This window comes from Cibotium barometz, chromosome 28, assembly GCF_041138505.1.
Source record: "Cibotium barometz isolate CiBa-2024 chromosome 28, ASM4113850v1, whole genome shotgun sequence".
In the NCBI taxonomy this organism is placed as follows: domain Eukaryota; kingdom Viridiplantae; phylum Streptophyta; class Polypodiopsida; order Cyatheales; family Cibotiaceae; genus Cibotium; species Cibotium barometz.
In genome coordinates, this window is record NC_141073.1 from 28,646,521 (window position 1) to 28,671,294 (window position 24,774).

The 24,774-nt window shown below is 45.8% G+C and overlaps 2 protein-coding genes across 3 annotated transcripts in view; one reads left to right on the forward strand and one right to left on the reverse strand.

The window, feature by feature from the left end:
* The window catches only part of LOC147622712 (adenylyl-sulfate kinase 3-like), an 89,012-nt gene that overhangs the window by 18,232 nt on the left and 46,006 nt on the right, over window positions 1-24,774 (reverse strand). The gene's annotated exons all lie outside the window — the stretch shown is intronic.
* Window positions 9,500-12,214, forward strand: LOC147622713 (uncharacterized). The gene is made up of 3 exons (XM_086822318.1): window positions 9,500-11,153; window positions 11,284-11,599; window positions 11,707-12,214. The coding sequence occupies exons 1-3, from the start codon at window positions 9,694-9,696 to the stop codon at window positions 11,998-12,000; spliced, it is 2,070 nt and encodes a 689-aa protein (XP_086678444.1). The 5' UTR covers window positions 9,500-9,693; the 3' UTR covers window positions 12,001-12,214.

Consider the following 24,774-nt stretch of genomic DNA (forward strand, 5'->3'; position numbering starts at 1 on the left):
TCATGCGCAACCAAAGCCAACACAGCTCTAAGTGTGGTCATTTTGACCACTGGAGAGAAGATCTCATCAAAGTCCACACCATATTCCTGCTTGAAGCCCTTAGCCACTAACCTGGCTTTGTATCTTGGCTTTGCATCTGGTGCAACTTTGAGCCTGTATACCCACTTGCATGGCAAAACCTTCTTGCCTGCAGGCAAAGGCACCAACTTCCAAGTTCCATTTTTATGCAGAGAATCCATCTCTGACTTCATGGCACGCTCCCATAGAGCCTTGTCTGCCCTCTGTAAAGCCTCTTTATAACATGAGGGCTCCCCACAGTCAGTAAGCATTAAGTAGTCAACCCCTGGAACAAACCTGTCAGGGGCTCTGGAGGGTCTAGTGGACCTCCGTACCCAATGACCATCATTTGCAGGTTGCTGTCCAGCCTGCATATCACCCATTGGTGGCTCCTGTTCCATGCCATAAGGCTGAAAAATCATGCCCGGTATCTCCTCTAACTGTGGTATATCCATAGGGATATCTTCTGCCATATCTGGCTGTCCATTTGGACCATTTTCAGCACCATTTAAGGGCTGGTTTTCCTGCTGTAATGGCTGATTTACAGCCCTTTGTTGTTGTCCATGATGTCCATCATCATCAAAGATGACTCTGCCAGGCTCCTGTTGCCTTGCAGGCTCCTTATACATGCATGTTTCATCAAAAATGACACCATTGCTGCGTATGATCTTTCTATTTATGGGATCCCAAAGTCTATACCCCATTTCACCTCTGTCACCATATCCTAGGAATATGCATTTATGAGACTTAGGATCAAGTTTGGTGCGCATTTCCCTGCGTATGTGCACGTACGCAACGCAACCAAACACTCTCAAGTGCTTGTATGACGGAGGCTTCCCTGTCCATACTTCTTCTGGCACTTTCCCACCAAGCCTCGTGTTAGGTGACCTGTTTATAAGGTGAACGGCTGTCATAACAGCTTCAGCCCAAAAACCATGAGGTAATGCAGCATGTGACAACATAGAACGGACCTTCTCCTGTATGGTCCTGTTCATCCTCTCTGCTGTCCCGTTTTGTGGAGGATCATAAGGAGTAGAGAGCTCCCTCTTGATGCCTTTAGCATCACAAAAGTCCTGAAACTGTTTGGACGTATACTCTCCACCATTGTCGGAACGCAAAGCCTTCAGTGTTTTGCCAGTTTGATTCTCAACATGAGCAACAAACTTCTGAAACACTGAGAATGTATCACTCTTCAAACGAAGAGGATAAACCCACACCTTGCGTGTGGCATCATCTATAAAAGACACAAAGTATTTTGCCCCTCCCAAAGAAAGCTGAGGCATCTCACATACATCTGTATGCACAAGCTCTAACTGAGCATCTTTCTGTCCAAGAGCTTTCTTGTGGGGGCACTGTAGTTGCCTACCATATATACAATGCTCACAAAACTGAAAACTTGAAAACTTTAGAGAAGGCAAGTAACCCAAACGAGACAATTGCTCCATTCCCTTGACACTCATGTGTCCCAACCGGCTATGCCACATAGAAATTTCCGGCAGCTCGGTTGCATTTACATTAGCATGGTGACAAACACCTGCATGCATAAAGTAAAGAGTGTCCACCTTAGAGCCTCTGGCAACAACCAGTGAGCCCTTACTAATTTTCCACTTTCCACTACCAAATGTGGTAACATAATCAGCATCATCAAGCTGTCCAGTAGAAAGCAGATTCTTCTTGATCTCAGGCACATGCCTGACATCATGGAGCATAAGCTGTGAGCCATCTGAAAATACAAGCCTCACATCACCTCTGCCAAGAATCTTGCATGCATGGTTATCACCCAAATAAACCACTCCTTCATTGCCAGCAGTATACCTGACAAACAAGTCTCTGCAACCTGTGACATGAAAGGAGGCACCTGAATCAATGATCCATGAGTGCATACCATGACCACCTGTAAGAAGTGAATGGGCATCAAGTGAAGAAGTAAATAGGACCTCATCCTCACTGCCACCTGCATGTGACACATTGATTTCTTCGATCTTGACTCCACTTTTGCCCTTTGGCTTTACATCTTTGGCTTCATCCTTGTCTTTGTCTTTGCCTTTTCCCTTTTCTTTTTGATCATTTTTCCATTTGTAGCATTGCTTTTTAATGTGTCCCTTCTTGCCACAATAATGGCATTCCAAATCCTTTTTGGAGCGAGACTTGCTCCTTCCCCTTTCTTGGCTTTTCCCCCTTTGCTGGGATCTCCCACGTGCATTCATTGCATTGGACTTTCCAACAGAGTTGTTTTTCCTGTTCATCTCTTCTTGAAGAAGAGCACCCTCAACATCTGCATATGACAGCATAGCATTCGAATTGCTAGTGGCTGTCCTGAATGTGTCCCAACTCTCTGGCAAAGTGCATAACAAAAAAGTGGCTTTGAACTCATCGTCCATTGCCAACTTTTGATTGATGACCTGGCTGACAATACCATTAAACTCATTGAGATGGGCTGTCATAGATGCCCCTTCCTTCATCTGAAGACCTATGAGTTTCTTCAACCAATACACTTTGCTTGAGGCACTTTGTTGGGCATACAAGTCCTGCAATCTCTGCCACATTCCCCAAGCTGTCTTCTCTTCACGAATGCTGAAAAGTAATGAGTCTGACACAGACAACATGATAGTAGATCTTGCCAGCTCATCCATATCTTCCCACTCTTCAGCTGTAAGAGAAGCGGGCATCACACCCCTTTCTTTGATAGGCTTGTGCTGCTTTTTCTGGAGCAACACATTGTAGCACTGGGTTTGCCAAATATCATAATTATGCGAGCCTTCAAGCTTCTTGATGTGAAGCAATGAAGAGCTCTCACCTGTGGTTGCCATAGCAATATGCAACCTTTAATGCCTGACTCCCTGCAAATGTGCAAACACTGCACCCAAGATGTGCAAACACTGCACCCAGAGCACACAAAGTGCTCACAAATGTTCTCCCAAGCTTTATCTCCCACTGCGGAAGCAAGAATGCAACTTTTCTCCCACTTTTTGTGATGAAAACACCAAAATCTGGTTGCTGCAGATTTTGGACAGCACCTTAAATGTGCTCTTTTGCCCTTCCAAAGTACTGTACAACAGTACTAAGCGCTCACCAATGATGTACCAAACCTGTACCGGCAATTTCAGCAGCTGAAATTGAATCTTTTGGTCACTCAAAACAGTGTACAGCCATGCCAAAACATGCACAAAGCTGTGCCAAATCTGTACCAGCAGGTACAATAGCAATAAATGCTCTCCTGGCTGTCCAAATGAGTGAAAATCAGACTTTTACAGTCCTGTACACTGCATAAAACAGTCCCGAACAGAAATTGGGCAAAAGCCCCTTGACTGCAAGCTGATTTTTGAGGATTCAAGGCATAAAAGTCTTGCCTGCTGCTTTGCCAAGCTCAACAAGCATACAAACTTGAAAAGCCCCTTGATTTGAGATCAATTTCTGATCATACATGGTACATTGATGCACATGAAGGCATCCAGAGTGTTCACGATGCTTCCCCCTGGCCACATATACATCCAATACATGAAAGCCCCTTGATTTACAAGCACATTGAGTGCTTGTAAGGCATCAACACATTATCCACAGCATCAAATGCGATTGCCTGCATGCAAATCAACCAAATCGGCACAAAAGCCCCTTGATTTGCACTGCAATTTGCTGCAATTTTGCCCAAATGTGCGATTTTTCACATCATACAGCATGTATGAGTGCTTAATTGCACAATTACATCAAAAGCCCCAAATTTGGACATCCAATTTCCTGCAAATTTATCCTGATCGTGACCAATGTCACCCAATTTTGCCAATTTTGCTCAAAAATTGAGCAATTGGGCACCTGTACCTGCTCAATTGATTACTGTATTTGCTCAATTGCAAATCCCAAAAAAAAAATTGAAGCAGAATACCTTGTAATTTTCTGATTTTTCTGAGTTTCTTGACTTGCAGGCTGAGATGGAGGCGGTGGTGGCGGCGACTTCGGTGCTGGGCAGCTTCTGGAGTAGCTGGGCAGCCACACCTGGCTGTGGGCAGCCACGTGTGCTGGCTGTGCAGTTTGGGCAGCCACGTGGGCTGGCTATGGAATGGGGCTTTCTTCGTTTCCACACTTCCCAACGTCCCTGGCGTCGAAAGCAGCAGCAATTCCTCGTGAAGTGTGTAACGCTACACGACTAGGCGATGGCGAATACGTCAGGCGGGCGGCGCTAGGTGACGAAGGCACCCGAGTAGTCGACAAGCATACACGTCGACGGGCTCCTCCTGGCCTTGGCTTACGGCACGCTGGTACACGCACCTCAACAGCGCTCACAGACTCTTCTCACGGCTGTTGACGCTACGACTACTCCACGTTCGCCAGCTTCACGTTGTTCGCCTGGGTTCGCTACGATGCGCCTTCGCTCGTTGCCTCAGCCACGCTACACGCTGCTTTGTGGTTATGCGCCTTGTGTAATGCTACACGTAGGCAGCGTGGCTAAGTCTGCTGGGCAGCGTGGATGCGCCTGCCCACGCTGCTGCTTCTCTCCACCCACCTGCCTGTGACTGGTCACACAGTCGACCAGTAACCAGCGTTGCACAAGGGCGACCAGCGACAAGTTCTGATGCAGCACGCGCCTGTTCTCTGCAGCGACAAAACCCTAGAAAAATAACTAGCTCTGATACCAGTTGATGGGGAGAAAACCAGAATTAGGGTTTAGAGTTCATTCATGGGAGACATACACAGAGAAGCAAGGGAGAGAGAGAGAGAGAGTTGTGGGGATAAGTCAACTCACCAAGTGAGTGTGTGACTCCCCTATCACACATGTATATTGCACTAGTACACATAGTGCACTTAGTACATTAAAAGTACTAAGTGTACTATGTACTATAACTTATGGGCTTGTACACACTATAAGGGTGGGCATAACGCCTTTACCCCAACATTAGATGCATCAGATTGAACAACCATTATTGTTTTGTGAATGTGGATAGAAAGAGCTTTCATTTGACTCCCATATTGGGGGGTCTCTAAAACCTAGGACTGGGCCCTAAAAAATAGGGACCTCAATTTGTCCTAAGAAGGCTAATCCTAAAAAATAGAGATTCTCCTAAAATTTAGGAATCACTTACTATATTTAGTAATTTTTGCATCCTAACTATGCTTGCTAAATTTAGAGGTTTCTATTTTTTGGCAGTTGACACCTCACCACAGAAAATTCTAGAAGAATGGACAAGTGTCCCAACACTTGTCACTTGAGCTCCAAGTGTTCTAGAAGAATGGACAAGTGTCCCAACACTTGTCGCTTGAGTTTCCAAATGTCCCTCCACTTGTCCCACCTTCTAACATGTGGCTCGACACTTGTCATTTTCAGCCTTACTTTCCCTTTTAAGCCTTGAAGCTCTCTTTTCGTATAAATACAACCCTTTTCCTCTCATTCTACACACAACTCCCTTGCTGTAAATCAATCCCTACTCACGCTAAAGCAGCCCATACCACTTGGGTACAACCCCTACCTCTCCATCAACGCTTCCACATGATGTAACTACTCCATCTTCCACCTTTTCCCATGTTGTCCATTATTGCAGCAAGTCTGTAAATGAGGTTTCAGCTCTCTTATTTGTTGGGTTTTATGCTGTGTATGCACCCAGGGGAGTGCTAGTGATCATCAATAGGTTACTGGGGCACTTTTTACTTCAATTAGTGGAGGTTTTTTCCCCCAGTTTAGCTTAGTTTCACTTATAAAGGTTTATAAGTGATTTGGTCCACCTGGCACTATTTATGACCGGACCATGTGAACACACTTTAGGTCGCATCTTTTATATGTGGCTATTGTACTTCATTTTATTATTATCAATACATGAGCAAGCATGTTCCTCTCTCTCTCTCACTCACGCCTCCTGTTGATGTGCCTTCCAAAACCCTAACCCTAACAGCTCAACCCTACATTTTGGTATCAGAGCTAGTTCGCCATCAGCTGCCCGTACTAGTTCGTCTGCTGCAACTCGCTATCACCTGTCCGTACAGCTCGCCATCAGCTGCAGCCACTCCAGCGCAGATAGCCGTACAGTCCTGCGCAGACAGCCGTACAGCTGTCCGTACAGGCCCTCGCCACCAGCTGCTCGTACAGTCAGACGCCATCAGCTGCCCTCGCCGTCAACTGCCCGTACAGTCCCTCGCCATCAACTGCCCGTACAGTCCTGCAGCAGACCAGCACCTGTCTCTCCATACAGGAGACAGCTGTTCCGTACAGCTATTCCGTACAGCAAACAGCAGTCGACCAGCACCTGCTTCTCCTCTGTACACTTGTTCTGTACAGCCTAGAGCCAACAAGTACCTGCAAAATCACATGGGTAAAAATTTACAGCTTTACATGTTTTGAAATTTGGGCATTTTCTCTGTGAAAGTTTTTTTGGCAGATACAGGGAGGTTTTCTTGCAAAGAAACCTCTACAGGCTTTTGCAAGGCTTTGGGTGCAGAAACTTTGGGCATTTTTGGGCATTTTGGTACTATGTGAGCCACTTTTGTTGCTCTACTCAGTCAGTGGTGCATTGCTTTGCACATTCAGAGGATTGAGAGTGCAAGCATATTTGGGTCAGTTGTATTCAGTGGAGTACAGTTGCTTTCAGGGTTGTTGTTTTTGGGTTTTTTGATACACAGGTACAACATTGTGCACTGGAATAATGGCAAATCAACAGCAGAGTGATGTGTTCACGTACTTGTCTAAGGAAGACAAACTGGATGGCATGAATTACTCCTTGTGGAGTTTCATGCTGAGAAATGTGCTCGTGGCAAAAGGTCTTTGGGATTTTGTTAGTGGTGATGAACCACGTCCAGGTCCATTGGCTCCAGAGACTCCTCCCCAAGGGTGTGCTCGTGGAAGAGGACAACAAGCACAGGCACCGGTTCAGCCACAGCCTAGTCAAAGAACAAATGCCCAGAAGACATGGGATGCCAAAGATGCACAAGCCTTATCACTTATTGCATTGTCAGTACAGAGGTCTATTATACCTCATATTCCTTCAGCTGGCTCTTCACGGAATGCATGGGTGACTTTGGAGCAGATGTATGCTGCTCGTAATGAGGCACGGATCTCATTTTTGAAAAGAGAGCTGGAAAACCAAAAGATGCATGAAGGAGATGATATGTCTAGCCACTTGAACAAGCCGCAGGGTTTGAGAGAGCAACTCATCAATGTAGATGAGATTATTCCTGAGACACAGCTTGTATCCACCATCTTAAACTCTTTGCCAAGATCATACTTGGCTTTTCATACCTCTTTGAACCTTAGCATGAGGAATGCTATTGAGCCCCTAAAGTATCAAGAACTTGTTGCTCTCTTGCTACAGGAAGAGCAAATCAGGAAGAACATGAACATGAACACAAGTGCTGAAAAAAGCATTTGTGACAGGTCAAAAAGGGAAAGGCAAGTTTCAGCCAAAGAGTTCAAATCAAAATTCAGGTGATGGTGGTTCATCTCAGGATACCAAGAAAGGTGATGGACAGCCCAAGAAGAAGGGCAAATGCCATTTACTGTAAGAAGCCAGGTCACTACATCACAGAGTGTAGGAAGAGGATTGCCAAAGAGAAAGAGAAGGAGAAGGAGTCTAGGTTGTCTATAAAAGATACCTCTAAAGCTCCTCCGGAGACTGCTTCCTTTGTTGAAGATAGGGATTACTGTTTCTACACATGCAGTTATGATGCCTCTTGGTCTTCACAGGCACTCACTGTGACTGAGCATGCATGTACTTGGTATTTTAATAGTGGTGCTTCAAAGCATATTACATCTCGCAGGGATTTGTTTTGTAATGTATGCCCTGCCCCTGTTGGCAAGACCGTTCAGTGTGCCAATAATGCTTCATATCCAGTTCGTGGCATTGGGGAGATTCAGCTCACAACCATTGATGGCTCTATTCTTTGCCTTACAGATGCCTTATATGTACCAGGGATAAAGAAGAATCTGTTGTCCATTTCTTCTTTAGCACAGTGTGGTATGCAAGTCAACTTTGATGATGACAAATGCATGGTCAGAGACAAAGCTAATGCCTTGACCTTGATGCTTACTGGTACATTATGTCATGGACTTTATCAGTTGGATGCATTTCAGCCAGTGAATCAGTCTGCTTATCATGCATTCACTCTTACTCCAGCTATGGTTGATGCGGAGTTATGGCATGCTCACATGGGGCATGTAAATTTTGGTAGTCTTATGTTTATGCAGCGACATAACATGTTGACAGACCTACCTCTTATGGAGAAGCCTCCAGATCACATATGTGAAGGATGTATTTTGGGAAAAATGCATCGGTTTTCCTTTCCACGTGATCAGGCTCTACGAGCAACTGCAAAGTTGCAGCTTATACACTGTGATCTTTGTGGTCCCATGCAGACGAAGTCATTAGGAGGTTGCTTCTATTTTGCTACATTTATTGATGACTTCTCTCGTATATGCTGGGTCTATCCGTTGACACGAAAATCACAGGTATATGATGCATTTTTGGCCTTTGTAGCACTTGCTGAAACAGAGTCAGGATGCAAGGTTAAGACCCTCCGTTCTGACCGAGGGGGGGAATGTGTGTCACACATGTTGAATTCCTTTCCTGAGAGTAGAGGTATCAAGCATCATTATACTACTCCTTATACTCCACAGCAAAATGGGGTTGCAGAAAGGAAGAATCGGTCACTCATGGAGATGGCCAGATGTATGTTAAAGGCAAAGAATCAGTCACTCATGGAGATGGCCAGATGTATGTTAAAGGCAAAGAAGCTACCACATATCTTTTGGGTGGAAGCTGTTATGTGTGCTTGTCATATTTTGAATCGATGTCCCACAAAGGCATTGGTTTCCATTACTCCTTTTGAGGCTTGGCATGGCCGCAAGCCTTCGGTATCACATTTTCGTACTTTTGGGTGTCTTGCATATGCACACATACCCAAAGAGTTGAGGAGGAAGTTGGATGATAAAGCCACAAAATGTATTTTTGTTGGGTATAGCCGTGAGAGCAAGGGCTACCGGTTATATGACCCACTGTCCAACAAGATATTCACTAGTCGGGATGAAAAATCAGAATTATCCATGGCTAGTTATGATGCAAATCAGGCTGAAAATGATGTGTTTGAAGGTCTACTACCTATGGAGTTTCATTCCACAGTTGGTGATCCAACCCATGAGGGTGCAGGGCAGCCAGCTAATCATGAAGGTGGTGCAGAAATTCAGCAGGAGATTGAGCCAGAAGTTGAGCCAAATATGGGGCAACAGGCTCCACAGGTCAGACATATACCTAGATGGTATTTGAGGACATTACAGGCATAGTTTCCAGAAACGGTGTTTCTGGAGCACCGAAACGCCGAAACGTTTCGGAAACGTTTCCAGAAACGGAAACGGCGTTTCTGGCTTTTATTTTTTTCCAGGGTTCAAAAACCCGCGTGCTCTCTTCGCCGGCACTTTTCGCTTCTTTCCGCCGCCTGTTTGGAGCTGCTCTAGCCATCTACCTTGCCCTCTACTTCTCTACCTCCACATCAGCCCTCTACCACGCCCTCTACCTCTCTACTTGGGGCCTCCACCTTTGCCATCTAAGCTCTACCAAGCAAGAAGGAGTCACACCTTGCTCGCAGCCTGCAGGACCAGAAAAACAGCCTCCACTTCTCGAATCTCTCCGAGTCTTCCGACCTCGAACCGCACAAGTAAGTAACATGGCTCGGACTCCGGATCCTTTTTGGCAGCATGTGGAGCAAGTGGGGGCTTATGCAGGATCTGGTGGCTCCAGGAAATGGAGATGTAAATATTGTGGGTTGGTCAAAACGGGGAGTGTCACCCGTGTGAAGGACCATCTTGCTCATGTTCCAAACAAAGATGTAGGGCCATGCCCCTCTGTTCCTCTAGATGTTCGGAAAAGCCTTGAAATGTGGAGGCAAAAGCGTTTTGCCGTTCCCGAAGAGGAAGTATCTACAGCAATGGGTGGTCAAGAGCATGAAGCTGGTTCAAGTCAAGCAGCAGCAGCAAAGAGGGCCAGAGGCAGAGACACAGGATCAGATTTCTCCTCTACCTCAGTGTCGGGTGTGCATGCAAGGAGGACTCCTTTGCCAGGTGATGTATCACATTCACAAGACACCCCTCCAAAAAATACTGTACAAAGGGCTAGCATCCAAGCAGGATTTCAAAAGCAAGCAATTGCAGAGGCAACTAGGGAGCTCACCCGGATGTTCATACGGTGTGCCATTCCCTTTCATGTGGCCAAGACAAATCAATGGAGGAAGACCATGAGGGCCATCAGCCGCATTGGATGCGAGTGGGATGGCCCTACATCTGAGGCTCTGCGGACACGAGAGCTAAAGCGGGAAAAATCATGCATAGAAGTGCAGCTAGAGCCCTTGAAGGAAACATGGAAAAAGTATGGCTGCACTATATTGTGTGATGGGTGGTCAGATGTACGCAGGAGAAATGTATACAATGTTTTGGTGTCATGCTGCAAAGGCACTATGTTTTTGAAAGCCATTGATGCCTCCCTCCCAGGTCTCACAGTTACAGGTGCATTTATTTGGACACATATAAGGGAGGCTATAGTGCAAGTTGGGCCTGAGAATGTTGTGCAGGTGGTGACAGATAATGGAAGTAATTGTAAGTCTATGGGCTCTATGCTAGAGGATGAATTTCCAGCCATTGTGTGGACCCCTTGTGCATCACATAGCCTCGACTTATTGATTGAGGACATAGGTCAAATACAATGGGTTGAAGCCATCTTTTGCACCGCACGAAGCATGGTGAAGTTTGTGAAGAAGAGGCCAAAAGTCTTGAGCATGTATCGGGCCTACAGCACTCTTGAGCTATTGCAGCCTGCAGCCACCAGATTTGCATACATGTTCATTGTGCTTGAGAGACTCCTGCGAGTCCGCAGAGAGTTGGTACGCACTGTCTACTCAAATGAATGGCTAGAGTGGGATGAGAGAGAGAGCCCCAAGGCAAGAGCTTTTGTGCGTGATGTCATGAGAGAGGAGTGGTGGGTAGAGGTTGAGGGGTTGATCAAAACTCTCAACCCCATCTACACAGTGTTACGCATTACAGACATGGAGGGCAGTACTCTAGGCCTTTTATACGAGTACATGGACAAGATTGGGGAGGCTCTCAACAAGCAAGACTACTTGAGAGCAGAGCAGTAAGTCTCCTCAGTCATGGCTACCCTTGCTTTACTTCTTATCTTTATTTTACTCTTGAGTCTTTACATTGGTCTCGACTCTTGACTCTTGTTTTTTGTCCTTTTTTATCTTATGGTTTGATCTCTAAAGGGTTGATGAAATCAAGGCTGTGTGGAATCGGCGATGGGATTGGTTTCACAGGCCGATTCATGCAGTAGCACATGTATTGCATCCTTTGTGGCGAGATGAGGAGCAATACGAGAACGAGGAGCTAGAAGAAGGCTTCATGACATACATGAGGAACTTGACATCTGGTAATGTGCACATGCTGAAATGTATAGAGGATGATCTCTTGGCCTTTCGCAACCAGACAGGGAGCTTTGGTCGAGAGACTGCAAAGCTTCGAGAGACTCAGCTACAGCCTGTCTCATGGTGGGAGAAGTATGGAAATTGTGCTCCCACGCTGGTAATTCACTACCCTTAACTACAGTTTACATAGTACACTGTACAATGTGCATCTTTCTTGTTTCCACTTAGTTCTAATTTCTAATTGTATGTGCATTTCAATAACAGAAACGCATCGCCATTCGAGTGCTCTCACAGGATTGCAGTTCGGGTCCATGTGAGAGGAATTGGAGCACTTGGGCCCTCTTCCATACAAAGAAGAGGAATAGGCTGAGTACCGCTCAGCTAGAGCGGTTGGTGTTTTGTCATTGCAACCTCCAGCTCCTTGAGAGGAATGCCCGACATCCGGAGCCTTCACAGGTGAATGTGGATAAGATCGACATCATGAGGGAGGGGAGAGGTTCATCCCAGAGATCCCACAGAATGAGCGTGATATGTACACCTTGCTTTATGAGGAGCTGACAGTGCCGAGCCACAACACCCGCTGCACCACCCATTCTCAGAGGCAGAGGGGGGGATCCATCGCTTCCACTTCAGCAGAGGCAGAGGACCATGATCCTACCATTTCTTCATCTGAGCCTGACTCTCATGAGTCGGAGGATGACTCCTCCATGGATGATCTTGATGAGTGATTTTTGGAGCACTTAGCTCTAGGATTTTGTCATGCCAGCAGCGCTGCCAGCCTGCCAGCCACATGGATATTTTTTGATCATGTTTTGTATTTACTATAGTCTATACATATGGATTATGGATTATGGATGATGGATGATGGATGATGGATCTTGTTTTGTATTGACTCTTTTGAGGCTTGAGCCTACAGTTGTCATTTCTGAATTTTGATCTATCATTTGAGTCTTTGACATTGAACTTGTTACTTAAGCAAAGATGTATTTTTCAAGCTTTTGTAATGTTTTTATTAATTATATATGTATGTATTAAACCCTAAAACCGAAACTCCGTTTCCCCGTTTCTTCCCGAAGGCCGAAACTCCGAAACTCCGTTTCCCGCCGTGCTCCGCACCCCCGTTTCCGAAACTCGTGGAAACTATGATTACAGGACAGCCATCTAGAGACTCCTCTTGCTGGCCGTACTCGTAGGGAGACACGGACCAATGAGCATGCACACATCATGGATTTAAATATGGTTATGGCAGCTAGTTTACAGGATGATGATGAGCCTGATTCATTTGTGGATGCACGAGACAATGTGCATTGGAACAAAGCCATGCAAGATGAACTTATTCTATTAAAAGGAATCAAAGGAATCAAACATGGGATTTGGTTGATCTGCCCAAAGGCAAGAAAGCCATTGGTACTAAGTGGGTCTATCAGTTGAAAAGACATACAGATGGATCCATTGACAGGTACAAAGCCCGTCTAGTTGCAAAGGGCTATGCACAGAAGAAGGGCATTGATTATGAGGAGACATTTGCTCCTACATCCCGTATGTCGACACTTAGGTGTGTCATTCCATTGGCTGCACATCGTGGTTGGGTTGTTCATCAGTTGGACATCAAGACTGCTTTCCTACATGAGGACCTCGAGGAGGAAGTTTATGTACATCAGCCCATAGGTTTTGTAGAACATGGTCATGAAGGGAAAGTAAGCAGGCTGAAAAAGGCCTTGTATGGTTTGAAACAAGCTCCACGAGCTTAGTATGCAAAGATAGATGCTTTCCTGCTCACTCAAGGCTTTGTGAACAGTCCATCAGAAGCCACTTTGTATGTAAAGAAAGAAGAGAAAGATCTGCTGGTCATCAGTCTTTATGTAGATGATCTCTTGCTCATGGGATCAAATGATGACAAAATTGCAGCTTTTAAAGAGATACTGCAACAGACATTTGCCATGTCTGATTTGGGGCTCGTACACTACTATTTGGGCATACAGTTTGTGCAGGATAACAGGATAACAGAGACATTGGGTTGTTGCAATCTTGGTATGTTGCTAAACTTTTGGAGAAGTTCAAATTTCAGGATTGCAAGCCTATTAGCACTCCTATGGAGCCTAGGATGAAACTGTCACTACAAGATGACAGTGCTTTATTTGATGCCACTACATATGCTCAGGCTGTTGGGTACCTTATTTACTTGTGTACTACACGGCCAGATATTCAGTATGTCGTATCTCAGTTGAGCAGATTCATGCACAGCCCGCGATTGTCACATTGACAAGCTGTGAAGCGTGTATTTCGGTATTTGCAAGGTACCTTGTCTCTTGGATTGCTTTATCCTGAGGGGGGTGACATGCAGCTATATGCTTACAGCGATTCAGATTGGGCTGGTGATTTTGATACCAGACATTCCACTAGTGAAAATTGTTTCTTTCTTGGCTCTTCATGTATTTCTTGGCTAAGCAAGAAACAGACCACAGTGGCCACTTCGTCTTGTGAGGCAGAGTACAGAGCAGCCTACACTACTACCGTTGAGTATGTATGGCTGCGTCATCTTATGACTGATATGGATATTTCAGTGGAGCAGCCGACACCTATCTATACTGATAGTCAGAGTGCCATTGCCGTGGCCAGGAATCTTGTGTTTCATGCTCGCACGAAACACATTGAGATTCACTATCACTTTGTTCGGGAGAGACTCCAGGCAGGTGATATCAGCCTGATTTACTGCCCTACAGATCAGAATGTGGCAGACATCTTCACCAAGGCACTACCACGTCCGAAATTCGAAGCATTCCGCACTGCTTTGAATTTGTTTCCTTTTGGTGGATGATGTACAGTGATCACATATCACTCCAGGGGGGTTTGTTGGGTTTTATGCTGTGTATGCACCCAGGGGAGTGCTAGTGATCATCAGTAGCTTACTGGGGCACTTTTTACTTCAGTTAGTGGAGGTTTTTTCCCCCAGTTTAGCTTAGTTTCACTTATAAAGGTTTATAAGTGATTTGGTCCACCTGGCACTATTTATGACCGGACCATGTGAACACACTTTAGATCACATCCTTTATATGTGGCTATTGTACTTCATTTTATTATTATCAATACATGAGCAAGCGTGTTCCTCTCTCTCTCACTCACGCCTCCTGTTGATGTGCCTTCCAAAACCCTAACCCTAACAGCTCAACCCTACATTATTACTCCAATTTCAGCTTTATAAAGTCTCTTTTCCCTTCACCTTTGAATCAAGTACAAAGTTGCAGCCATTGTATAGCTCTACATCAACAAGAAGGTTGATTACTCTCTCTTCCATTCGGGCTTCTCACTATCTATGTATTGTAAGAAAATGCATTTGCATACTTGCTTGTTTTTGTATGTTCATTAGCATAGACTTTTGCACGGTCTGTGAGAGTGAAGATTACTTCTTCTTCACTCTCAGGTTGATTGTAACTAAACTCAATCCTAAAGTACTTGGATTTGAGTAGAAATAAATTCCCATCTTGGGGGGAGGGGGGGGGGGGGAGGGGGGGGGGGGCGGGGGGGGAGGGAGGGGGGGTTGCCCATCTTCAACCCTCAATCTGGCTCCATCGTATGTCTCTCAACTTTACTTCCAATATGTATTGCTATCTTATGCCCATGTGTTGTAATTAAATTCAGCATTGAGTTATTTGGAGTTAGTTTTGTCACTCATCTATTTTAAGTGTGGAATAACCATCGAAAATAAACGGGAATATTAATTGTTAAGCATACCACGTTGTACAGGGCACTTACAACTATCATGGCAGAAAGAGATCCGGCTAGAGAGTGCGTCTGCAGCCAACAAATAAGATTCGCTTCTTCTTCAACACAAGGAGTAAAGCTCTTGGCAAGGCTTCTTCTCCTTCATCTAATTCAACTGCAAATTGGCCGGGTGCTGCGATGCAGAACTTCTCGGCCAGACCCTCCGACCTGCTGAGCAAGGAGGAGAAGCACATGAGGGAATGCGTTGACATGCTCCGAAAGTTGTCCGCCAATGTTAGAGCTCCTTCATAGTCGTTTCAATAAGGACTCAATCCAAAAGGTCACAAATCGTAAGATGTTACAAGGGGGTCGGGTCCGCTTATCTTTCAACTTTAATGAGACTACACTCTCTCAATACTTCTACTATTCATAGACGACTTTTTGATCCATGTTGTACAAAGGGAAGAGGAGTGCGAGTTTGACTCTTGTTGTATAGCAGTTGATACCCTCATCACGTTAAAAACAAGTTTCAAATTCCCATTTGCAAATAATAGCTTAATTTATCTTTACCATGTGATTAAATTTATCCCATTTGCAAATAATAGCTTAATTTATCTTTACCATGTGATTAAAGGGTGTTAACGCAAACCCAAAATAGGCTTTCACAATTAAACAGTGTCAACTCAAGAATTCACTAGCTCATCATGACTAGGGTCCGATACCTTTTCGACCATATACATAGTGGGAGGAAAACTTAATAGTTGCTCTTCATGATATAGGTTTTCCTTTAAGAAATTCCTGTTCCGAAAAAAAAATTTTGCGTTCCTTCAATTTGCTTGCAATTTGGACCTTACCAAGTGCAAAAATATAATAGTTAGACAATGAGGGGATAGCTCAAGTGGTAAAGGCAAGAGGTCCTGAGTTCAAAACACCCGACAAAGGTGTTTCCTCTACAACATCGTCTACGTGCGGATATAAAAAAGTGCATAACAGGTAGGGGGTGGGGGCTATGAGCGATGAAAAAAGGTAGCCATGAGAGGATCTTGAGCCTAAGGCTATTGAAATAGAAATGTGTGAAGGTACAACATGAGTAGAGCAAGGAGGAGAGTATGCACATTAGAAAGGAAGAAAGACTAAGAGTCCTAACTCAAGGGATGGCACAAGGGTGCACATAGCTTGTGATGCAGGAGCTCCATGAGAGCTATAAAAAGATGTACTTGAATCAACTCTAATGTAATGAGATGATGATTGTGACTTTATGAGCTCCTCGAGCTCATTATTCTTGCCTATAATTATCCTACTCAAGTTTTAAGTATCTTTACTCTCAATCTTGTTGTGCATTACTTATTATGAGCCACAGTAGGCACCATGAATTTTAATATGGTATCATCCATAGCAAGTGTTTAGTTAGAGCTTGGATTAGGTCATGTGTTTAGCATCCCGTCTTTCTCACTTTATTAGGATCTCATTAGGATCTTTGCATTCAGTTTCCAAAGTAGCTGGCCACACTTATGAGCAATACAACTCAAGAAACTAAAAGATAAAAAGACAAAAGTAGGCTACTACCAGTAGGTTCAACAGGCTTTGGAGTGCATTGGCCAAATTACTATAAGAGAAGGCAACAGTAGACAAAGGGCAGCACGAAAAGGGAGGAGAGGAGGAGTGAATCTTGGCCTTCGGTGCATTTATAAGATCTTTTAAAAGCAAGAGAAAGAAGTTAGGCAGCCAGTGAGAAGAAGAACCTCTCCAATTCCATTGCGTAGAGCTATAGCTCTATTTGCAATGAGAAAAAAGGAATTGGGTATGCAAGTACAACACTCCAAAAGGCGGTGTCAAGCTCATATAATATAGTGGGGCTACACACAAACCAAACTTAAGTAACAATCTGCATATACAATAGCCAAAACAATAGCTCTTCAACCAAGTAGCCCTCATGATTAGAAGAGAGAGAAAAAAGGCCATAGTTGTAGTAGCTCTCCCAGGACACTCAGGTAGCGTGGTCATATGCACAGCAAGGTGTCTAGAGCTCACATAAGCTGCAAATATAGCGAGGGTCTTTTTTTCTTTCTTTTTTCCTAGTATCTTGGTTGATTGTTAGTCTTTCGATATTAAACTCACTTAAGCTGCAAATATACCAAGGGTCTTTTGTGTACAATGCATTCAAAAATAAGAAACTAAATTATATTCTGTAATCTTTTGTTGTGGATGAAAAATCTGCATCGGTGATAGGTGCAACTTGTCTCTGTCTTTGTTTTTCGTTTTTGTTACATAGCGATAAAGTACCCTCGTATCGTGGTTGATCGTGTGTCATTTGGAAAACAAATCACATTACATCTTTTTTGTACATTGTATTCACTAGACAAAGACACTAATTGGTATATTGTAATTTTTTTAATTCCATCAATGACAAATTTTTGTCTCTTTTCTTTAATAATGCAATTTGTTGAGTTAGGCTATTTTGATGGGTTCTGCTCGGTTATTTTGGTTCGCTCGGTGTTTGCAAGAATAGAAGTTGGAATCCCGTCAGCAAGTTTAGCAGAGAGGGATGTCATGTGCAAGACATGCACTGGCTAATCCCAAGGCTAATCCTGAAGAGGCAACAAATAAAGAACCAGACTTGAACCCAATTTTGGAGCAATTGTTGTCGATTTTAGCACAGTGTGTGGAATTTGTGGCCGACCAACAGTCGACCAGTCCACTTGGTTATTCCAAAGTCTATAGTAGGCAACTAAGCTCATTGTTTTGAAGCATTCAGTCCAGCATTGGGTTGGATCACTAGACTAGGATTTAGCTCTCTTCTGCATGCGTTTTGCATCAAGCATGTTCCACGATGGTGTTTAGGGCTGAAAGAAGACTCCCAGAGCTTCCACATGTAACACAAGGACTTTTGCATTTTCTATGGAGAGGGGGCCACTTTACGTGGCTGGAATGCAGATTCCGAACGATCTACTACAAGGTATTGCTTTACTCTTGGATCTGGAGCAATTTCGTGGACGAGTAAAACGTAGCCTACGTTGACGCTTTCATCGACTGAGGTGGAGTATCGAGCAGCTTGGTTGACTGCTTGTGAGGTGATTTGGTTGCAACAGCTACTTGAGGAGATCGGTTTTTGACAGCAAGAGCCTACCCTTATCTCATGCGACAACTAGAGTTAGTTGGCTATTGCTAAGAATCCGGTATTCCATGCACGGACTAAGCATATAGAGCTCCAATACCACTTTGTGCGGGAGAGGATCTTGGAGGGAGACATTATCCTTGAATATTGTCCTACCCAGGACAACGCTGCCCACTTATTCACCAAAGGATTATCTCAATCAGCTATCGGCCTTCATAGCAGCTCCTTGGGTCTTGGGCCACCCCCGGGACCTAAGAGGGGGTGTTAGCATATATCATCTCCTTGGTGGCTTTTCTAGTGTCTACGGCTCTGATACCATGTCGGAATGTGCAACGGAAATGAGACTGGAGGCTGAAAACAGAGAGCAGAAAATTGTAGAAGTGCAAGAGAGGAGAAGAGGTGTAAACTCTACTATATACAGAAGTATATCCAGTACAAAATGTGTGGGGGGCATGAGCCCCAATATATATGGGCAAGGGGTGCAGTCGGCAGTTAAAACAGGCCAACAGTCCCAAATATGGCCCACGACTAGGTATATCCTAGTCGGCCAGTATATGGCCTGGTCAGCCAGTAAAACCTGGTCGGCCATCACCAAAAATGGGCCCCTCCTGACCAGCCAACTCCTCCAAGCTGATAGGGAAAAAAACAGCCCCCCTATTTTATGGGCCTTTGATGTGGGTTGCCAACCCTTTTTTATGGTTATTATACCTATTTTCAGGTTGTGTAGGAGCCTAGAAGACAATCAGCCAGCTCATAAAGGAATGTATATATATGCTGCCCTCTTCCTCACTTTTTGATCACTTTGGTGAGCATCTTCAGCCCTCTGCCTACAGAGTCCACACCTCACCTACAGGCTGGTTGTATCCACTCTTTTCTTGAGAATTAGTGCATCACCATTTTGCTATTTTCTCTCATCTCTCTTGGAGCTTCAGCGTTTTTGCCATTCATCTACATCTTTCCGCTGCCCTCTGACATGTAATCCACACACATGCGGAACGAGCCATCCTTTTGTTAGCATTCATCTCCTGTCTATACCATATTGAGTGAGGGCCTGTGATGTGGGTGTGCCCGCCCGGGGGAGGACTCCCTGATCATGTCCATGTTTTTTCCATTTTTTCCAATAGTCGTGGCCCAGGTGGCTTGAAGCTTTGGAGATGGTGAGAGCTTGCAGGGTTTCTGTTTTTGGTGCTGACTGGAGAGTATTTGGGCTGTACAGGACATGGAGAAGCGGGTAGAAGGTGGGTGTCATTGCTAGACAGCCACCTTGCAAGAAAACGCGGCTTCTTCTTCAAATTTTTTTCCCACCCACCCTCCCTTCACAAGACCATGTGAACCCCCGAGATAGCAGATCTGCTCAAGATGGCGGAGAAACTTGTGAAGATCCCCACCCTTCTGACGTTCCCGGTAGACCGACAGTTGGACGGGAACTACTTTGGCATTTGGAAGGTGATGATGGAGTCTGTTTTGGAATCTTGTGATTTGGCTGACTTCGTCACGGTTGGAGTTTCAAGGCGAGATCTAACGGAGGACTCTTAAATATCAATCAAAGAGTGGCACAGTTGTGGGATCATGTCAATGCCCGTGTGCACTCTTTCATATTTCTCAACTACACACCCCATGTAACATGCGGAAGCTTCGGAGAAGAATCGATAACTTCAATGCTCATAAATCAACACTCTTTTCGCGATGGAATTAACGCACAAACTGAATGAAGATGTGCAGAAAATAGAGAGAGAGAGAGAGAGAGAGAGAGAGAGAGAGAGAGATGGAGAAGACACAGTATTGGGTCCCAAATACCCTCTGTAGGGCCCCCACCATGGATGGTATATTTGCTTTATTAGAATGATGTAAATCTGAAAGAAAATACAGAAATCCTTGACCTTTCTTGACTGGAAATTCCCTGCCCTTGACCTGCCGTCCTTCACCCCTTTTGCTTAGCACCTTCTTGTCTTGTCTAGCCTCTTTATGCTTGAGCTCTTGGTGAGAAATGAGATGAACAAATGGGATTATGGACTCTCCTATTTATACTACTCCATCTAGAGCAGTTGGCCAGTTCTAACTCAAGCAGCCAGCATAAAATACTCCCACGACTGAGCTTTCAGAATTTAATGCTGAAATAAATCACATAAAATGCTGCGTTTTTTTCCTAACTGGCTGGGCATCATGCGCCTGCTCTTGGATGGCTGGACAGTGCTTTTGCAAACCTCATGAGGGCTGGGCAGCCTGTATGGGCTGCCCCATACCTGCCCTACAGCCACACAAAGGCTGTATCTCCTGATGCCTTTAGCTTGCCCCTAGGGCTGTCCTACAGCCCCTCCATGGCTGGTGGGTTCAGTTGGGCCTTCCTGGCCCTCATGGGGGTGGTTCCACACTATCCCCATGCCCACACAAAGACCCGGGGTAGCCCTATGGGCTGGCCCCTTGTTCTAAACGCATACCCTAACTAACTACTCAGTGATCTGGCATCTGGTACCCTACCAGATACACAGAATCACTGACATCATTCCAAAGGGAGACTCACAGCGCGGACTAGCACTGTTTCATGTGCAGGACAGTGCACACCTGACCTTAGACTCTTGTGCAGGACAATGCACACCTGACCTCGGACAACTGAGATGGATCCCTGGCTGACTCCTCCCGGACTGGGCTCACATGGGACCAGTTCACCATCCCAGGTCCTGCACCTTCTGTACAGATATGTCTACATGGCATCCAAGTGCAGGATGCTCAAGGTAGTGGGGCGGTAGAAACCGCTGCTTAAGGTCGCGGACAAACTCGTCCCACACATAAGCTGCCATACCTAATCTGGTATGGGCATGAGCCCACTGAGTCCACCAAGGAATGGCCTCACCTTCCAAGTACCAACTGGCTAAGATCACTCTGTCAGTATCTGTCTTTCTAACTGCGGCAAAGTAAGCTTCAAATTGATGTAACCATGAATAAAGAGTTGTGGGGTCGAGTTTACCATTATACTTACTGAAGTTCATTTTCTCGGAAAAATGATTCAAGGGCGCCGTCGGTGTCAATCTGGCGTCCAATGCTCCGAGGCAACGCTTGTGTTCCACGCATCGCATGGCTTCGTCTTCTCGTTGTCGGATCTCCAATGCACGCATCTGCAACTCAAGCAAAGAGCTCGGCTGTGACCCCACGAGAGGGTCCCTGTGTCGAGGATCTGGAATCTGGGATACGGAAGGAGAGGGAGGAGGAGATGGAAAACACCATGCTGGAGAACGAGTACGCTCTTCCAAAGCCAAGATATGCGCCTTCTGCTCATCCAACTTGGTTGTCTGTTCTGCGATTGCTCGCATCATCTGCTGGAACATGTCTGTAACACTGAAGCCTGGTGCCCTAGCTGGGCTGCCTGGTGCACTCTGGTCCCATGGTTCTTGGTCTCTCTCGTCGTCGAAGCTCGCCATAGCAAGAAAATGCATTTCCTTTCCAGAACGCAATCTGACCATTTACTATTTGTGTGGGAGACGCCCCGAGGCTTCCGAAAGCTGAAAACCAACCATCCTTCGAGGGACAAGAGTCACTCCGAAAGGAGTAGTCCACCGGCGTCTAAAAACCAACCACACGAGCGAGAGAAAATTCTGGTTTCTTTGCTGAATCTTTGCACTTGAAGTAGGCTGCGGAAGCTTCGGAGAAGAATCGATAACTTCAATGCTCAGAAATCAGCACTCTTTTCGCGACGGAATTAACGCACAAACTGAATGAACATGTGCAGAAAATAGAGAGAGAGAGAGAGAGAGATGGAGAGGACACAGTATTGGGTCCCAAATACCCTCTGTAGGGCCCCCACCACGGATGGTGTATTTGCTTTATTAGAATGATGTAAATCTGAAAGAAAATACAGAAATCCTTGACCTTTCTTGGCTGGAAATTCCCTGTCCTTGACCTGCAGTCCTTCACCCCTTTGCTTAGCACCTTCTTGGCTTGTCTAGCCTCTTTATGCTTGAGCTCTTGGTGAGAAATGAGATGAACAAATGGGATTATGGACTCTCCTATTTATACTACTCCATCTAGAGCAGTCGGCCAAATCTAACTCAAGCGGCCAGCATAAAATATTCCCACGACTGAATTTTCAGAATTTAATGCTGAAATAAATCACATAAAATGCTGCGTTTTTTTCCTAACTGGCTGGGCATCATCCGCCTGCTTCTGGATGGCTGGACAATGCTTTTGCAAACCTCATGAGGGCTGGGCAGCCTGTATGGGCTGCCCCATACCTACCCTACAGCCACACAAAGGCTGTATCTCCTGAAATCTGCCTTTAGCTTGCCCCTAGGGCTGTCCTACAGCCCCTCCTAGGATAGCCCCTCCATGGCTGGTGGGTTCAGCCAGGGCCTTCTTGGCCCTCATGGGGGTGGTTCCACACTATCCCCATGCCCACACAAAGACCCGGGGTAGCCCTATGGGCTGGCTGAAACTAATCCCGTCAAGTGGGAATAGACTCCGTTACACGCGTAATAGCACAACTTAAATTAACAAATATAAATGGACAACTCAATAACAACTGAAAACTGAAATGAAATGAAATGTTGATCAATGGACACCAGCACTAGGGCCGGAACGGGCCGACACCCCCCTCAATATATGATATATTATTGGGAGTATTTAAGAGATACAATGCTCCATGGGTTCAATGAACCAGATGATGTCCATGTACAACTGAGATGAATACAGTTACCAAACAAGAGACTTGAAGTAGATGTTCGAAGGACTTGAAGAAGTCTAATCTCTACGGTCCCGTGCCTTCACTGGAATCCGCAGAGAGCGCCCCACTGGTGTTCCAGGACCACACACAAACAGGCACTCCCATACTAACACCTGGCTCTCCCGATCTCGGCACCCATGGACCGTGGTTCTCCAGAAGCTTGGACTACCCGCCACCGAACGGGTGTTAGCAGCAGAGAGTATCCGTATGAAAGGAGAAGTCTCTATTACTACTGTTGCTGCCAGCCCGCAGGTGAGAGAGTCGCCTGTAGCTCGCTAGTGAGAGAACAAATATCAGAGGCGCCTAAGTGCAGCTGCAAAGGGGCTAGAGAAGGACACCTGGGCGCAGCCGCCTGCTGGCCAGAGAGGAGCGAGAGAACCTGCGCACAGTCACTTGCAGGGCAAGAGAGGACAGCCACCTGCAAAGCAACGTGGAGAAGGTGGCGTCTCGACGCAAGCAGTGATATCTGTGCGCACCCGCCTGCACGGTGGAAAAGGTGGTGTCTGGGCGCAGCCGCCTGCTGGCCAAAGAGCAGTGATGTCTGGGCGCAGCCGAGGTGGAAAAGGTGGTGTCTAGGCGCAGCCGCCTGCTGGCCAAAGAGCAGTGATGTCTGTGCGCAGCCGCCTGCAAGGTAGAAAAGGTGGTGTCTGGGCGCAGCCGCCTGCTGGCCAAAGAGCAGTGAGGTCCTGCACACGGTCACCTGCAGGGCAAGAAGACAGCCGACTGCAGGGGCAAGATGAAGAGGTCGCCTGCACTGCCGTCTGCAAGGTGGATAGCCGGATGAAACGGTCGCCTGCACAGTCAAATGCCCATAGCTGGATGAAGCAATCGCCTATATGTAAGCGTTGGAAAGGGCACACGTCCAACAGCTGGCCGGCCCACCTAGCTTGCATGGAGGCGGCCAGTTCCAAAGATTCCAAGGTGGGGGGTGGGTAGGTGGCCATGCACCCACCCCCACACACGAGGGGTTCCCTTTCCCAACATGACTCAAACGTGGGTGCCCACCTTTCTTAAAGTACCATGAAATATTGGGAAGAGTGCCCACTCATTAATGAGTGTGAAACTGCAACCTTATAAAAAACAAAGATTAAAAAGAATGCTAAGAAATAAACAAATGCAATACACTTACCACTTGTTCACACGCAATAAAACTCGTCAGAAGACAAAGCAAACTTCACGACTCACTGGCAGGCGTCCCCGCTCAGTAAGTGGCACGTCAAACAGGCAAACACAAAAATACAAGTCATGCGAAAACAGTTCCAAACATGCAAAACATGAATGCATGTGCAAACAGTATCATGGACATATCTCCCGTTCATGGAACAAGTACTAAACATTTCTGTCGGGCACAATGATTGCACGACAGAAAACATAAATCCCAGTCTTCCTATGGAGTGACAGTCCCATAGGTTAGACACAGATCCAGGCACGAGCCTCCCTATGGAGTGACAATCCCATAGGCAAGACACGGCACAAATAGTGGCTCTTCCATGGCGTGACAATCCCATGGATAGAACACAGTCCAGGTCATACACGGGTGGCACCAGTCTGGCTCCCGTCCATACGACACCATCCTGCTAACACATGGGTGGCACCAGTCTGGCTCCCGTCCATGTTATGCAAAAATATTGGCCCCTTCACATGAGACACCGGCCTGGCCTCCAGTGAACAAGACACAAATCTAGAGATGGACCAACGGCCAATTAGTGACATCCCCCTGGGCTTCTAAAGAGTTGTCCTTAACTGAAAAGCCTCAAGATATGCCTGCAAAACAGCTGTGGGTAGTCAACAAAATAATCCT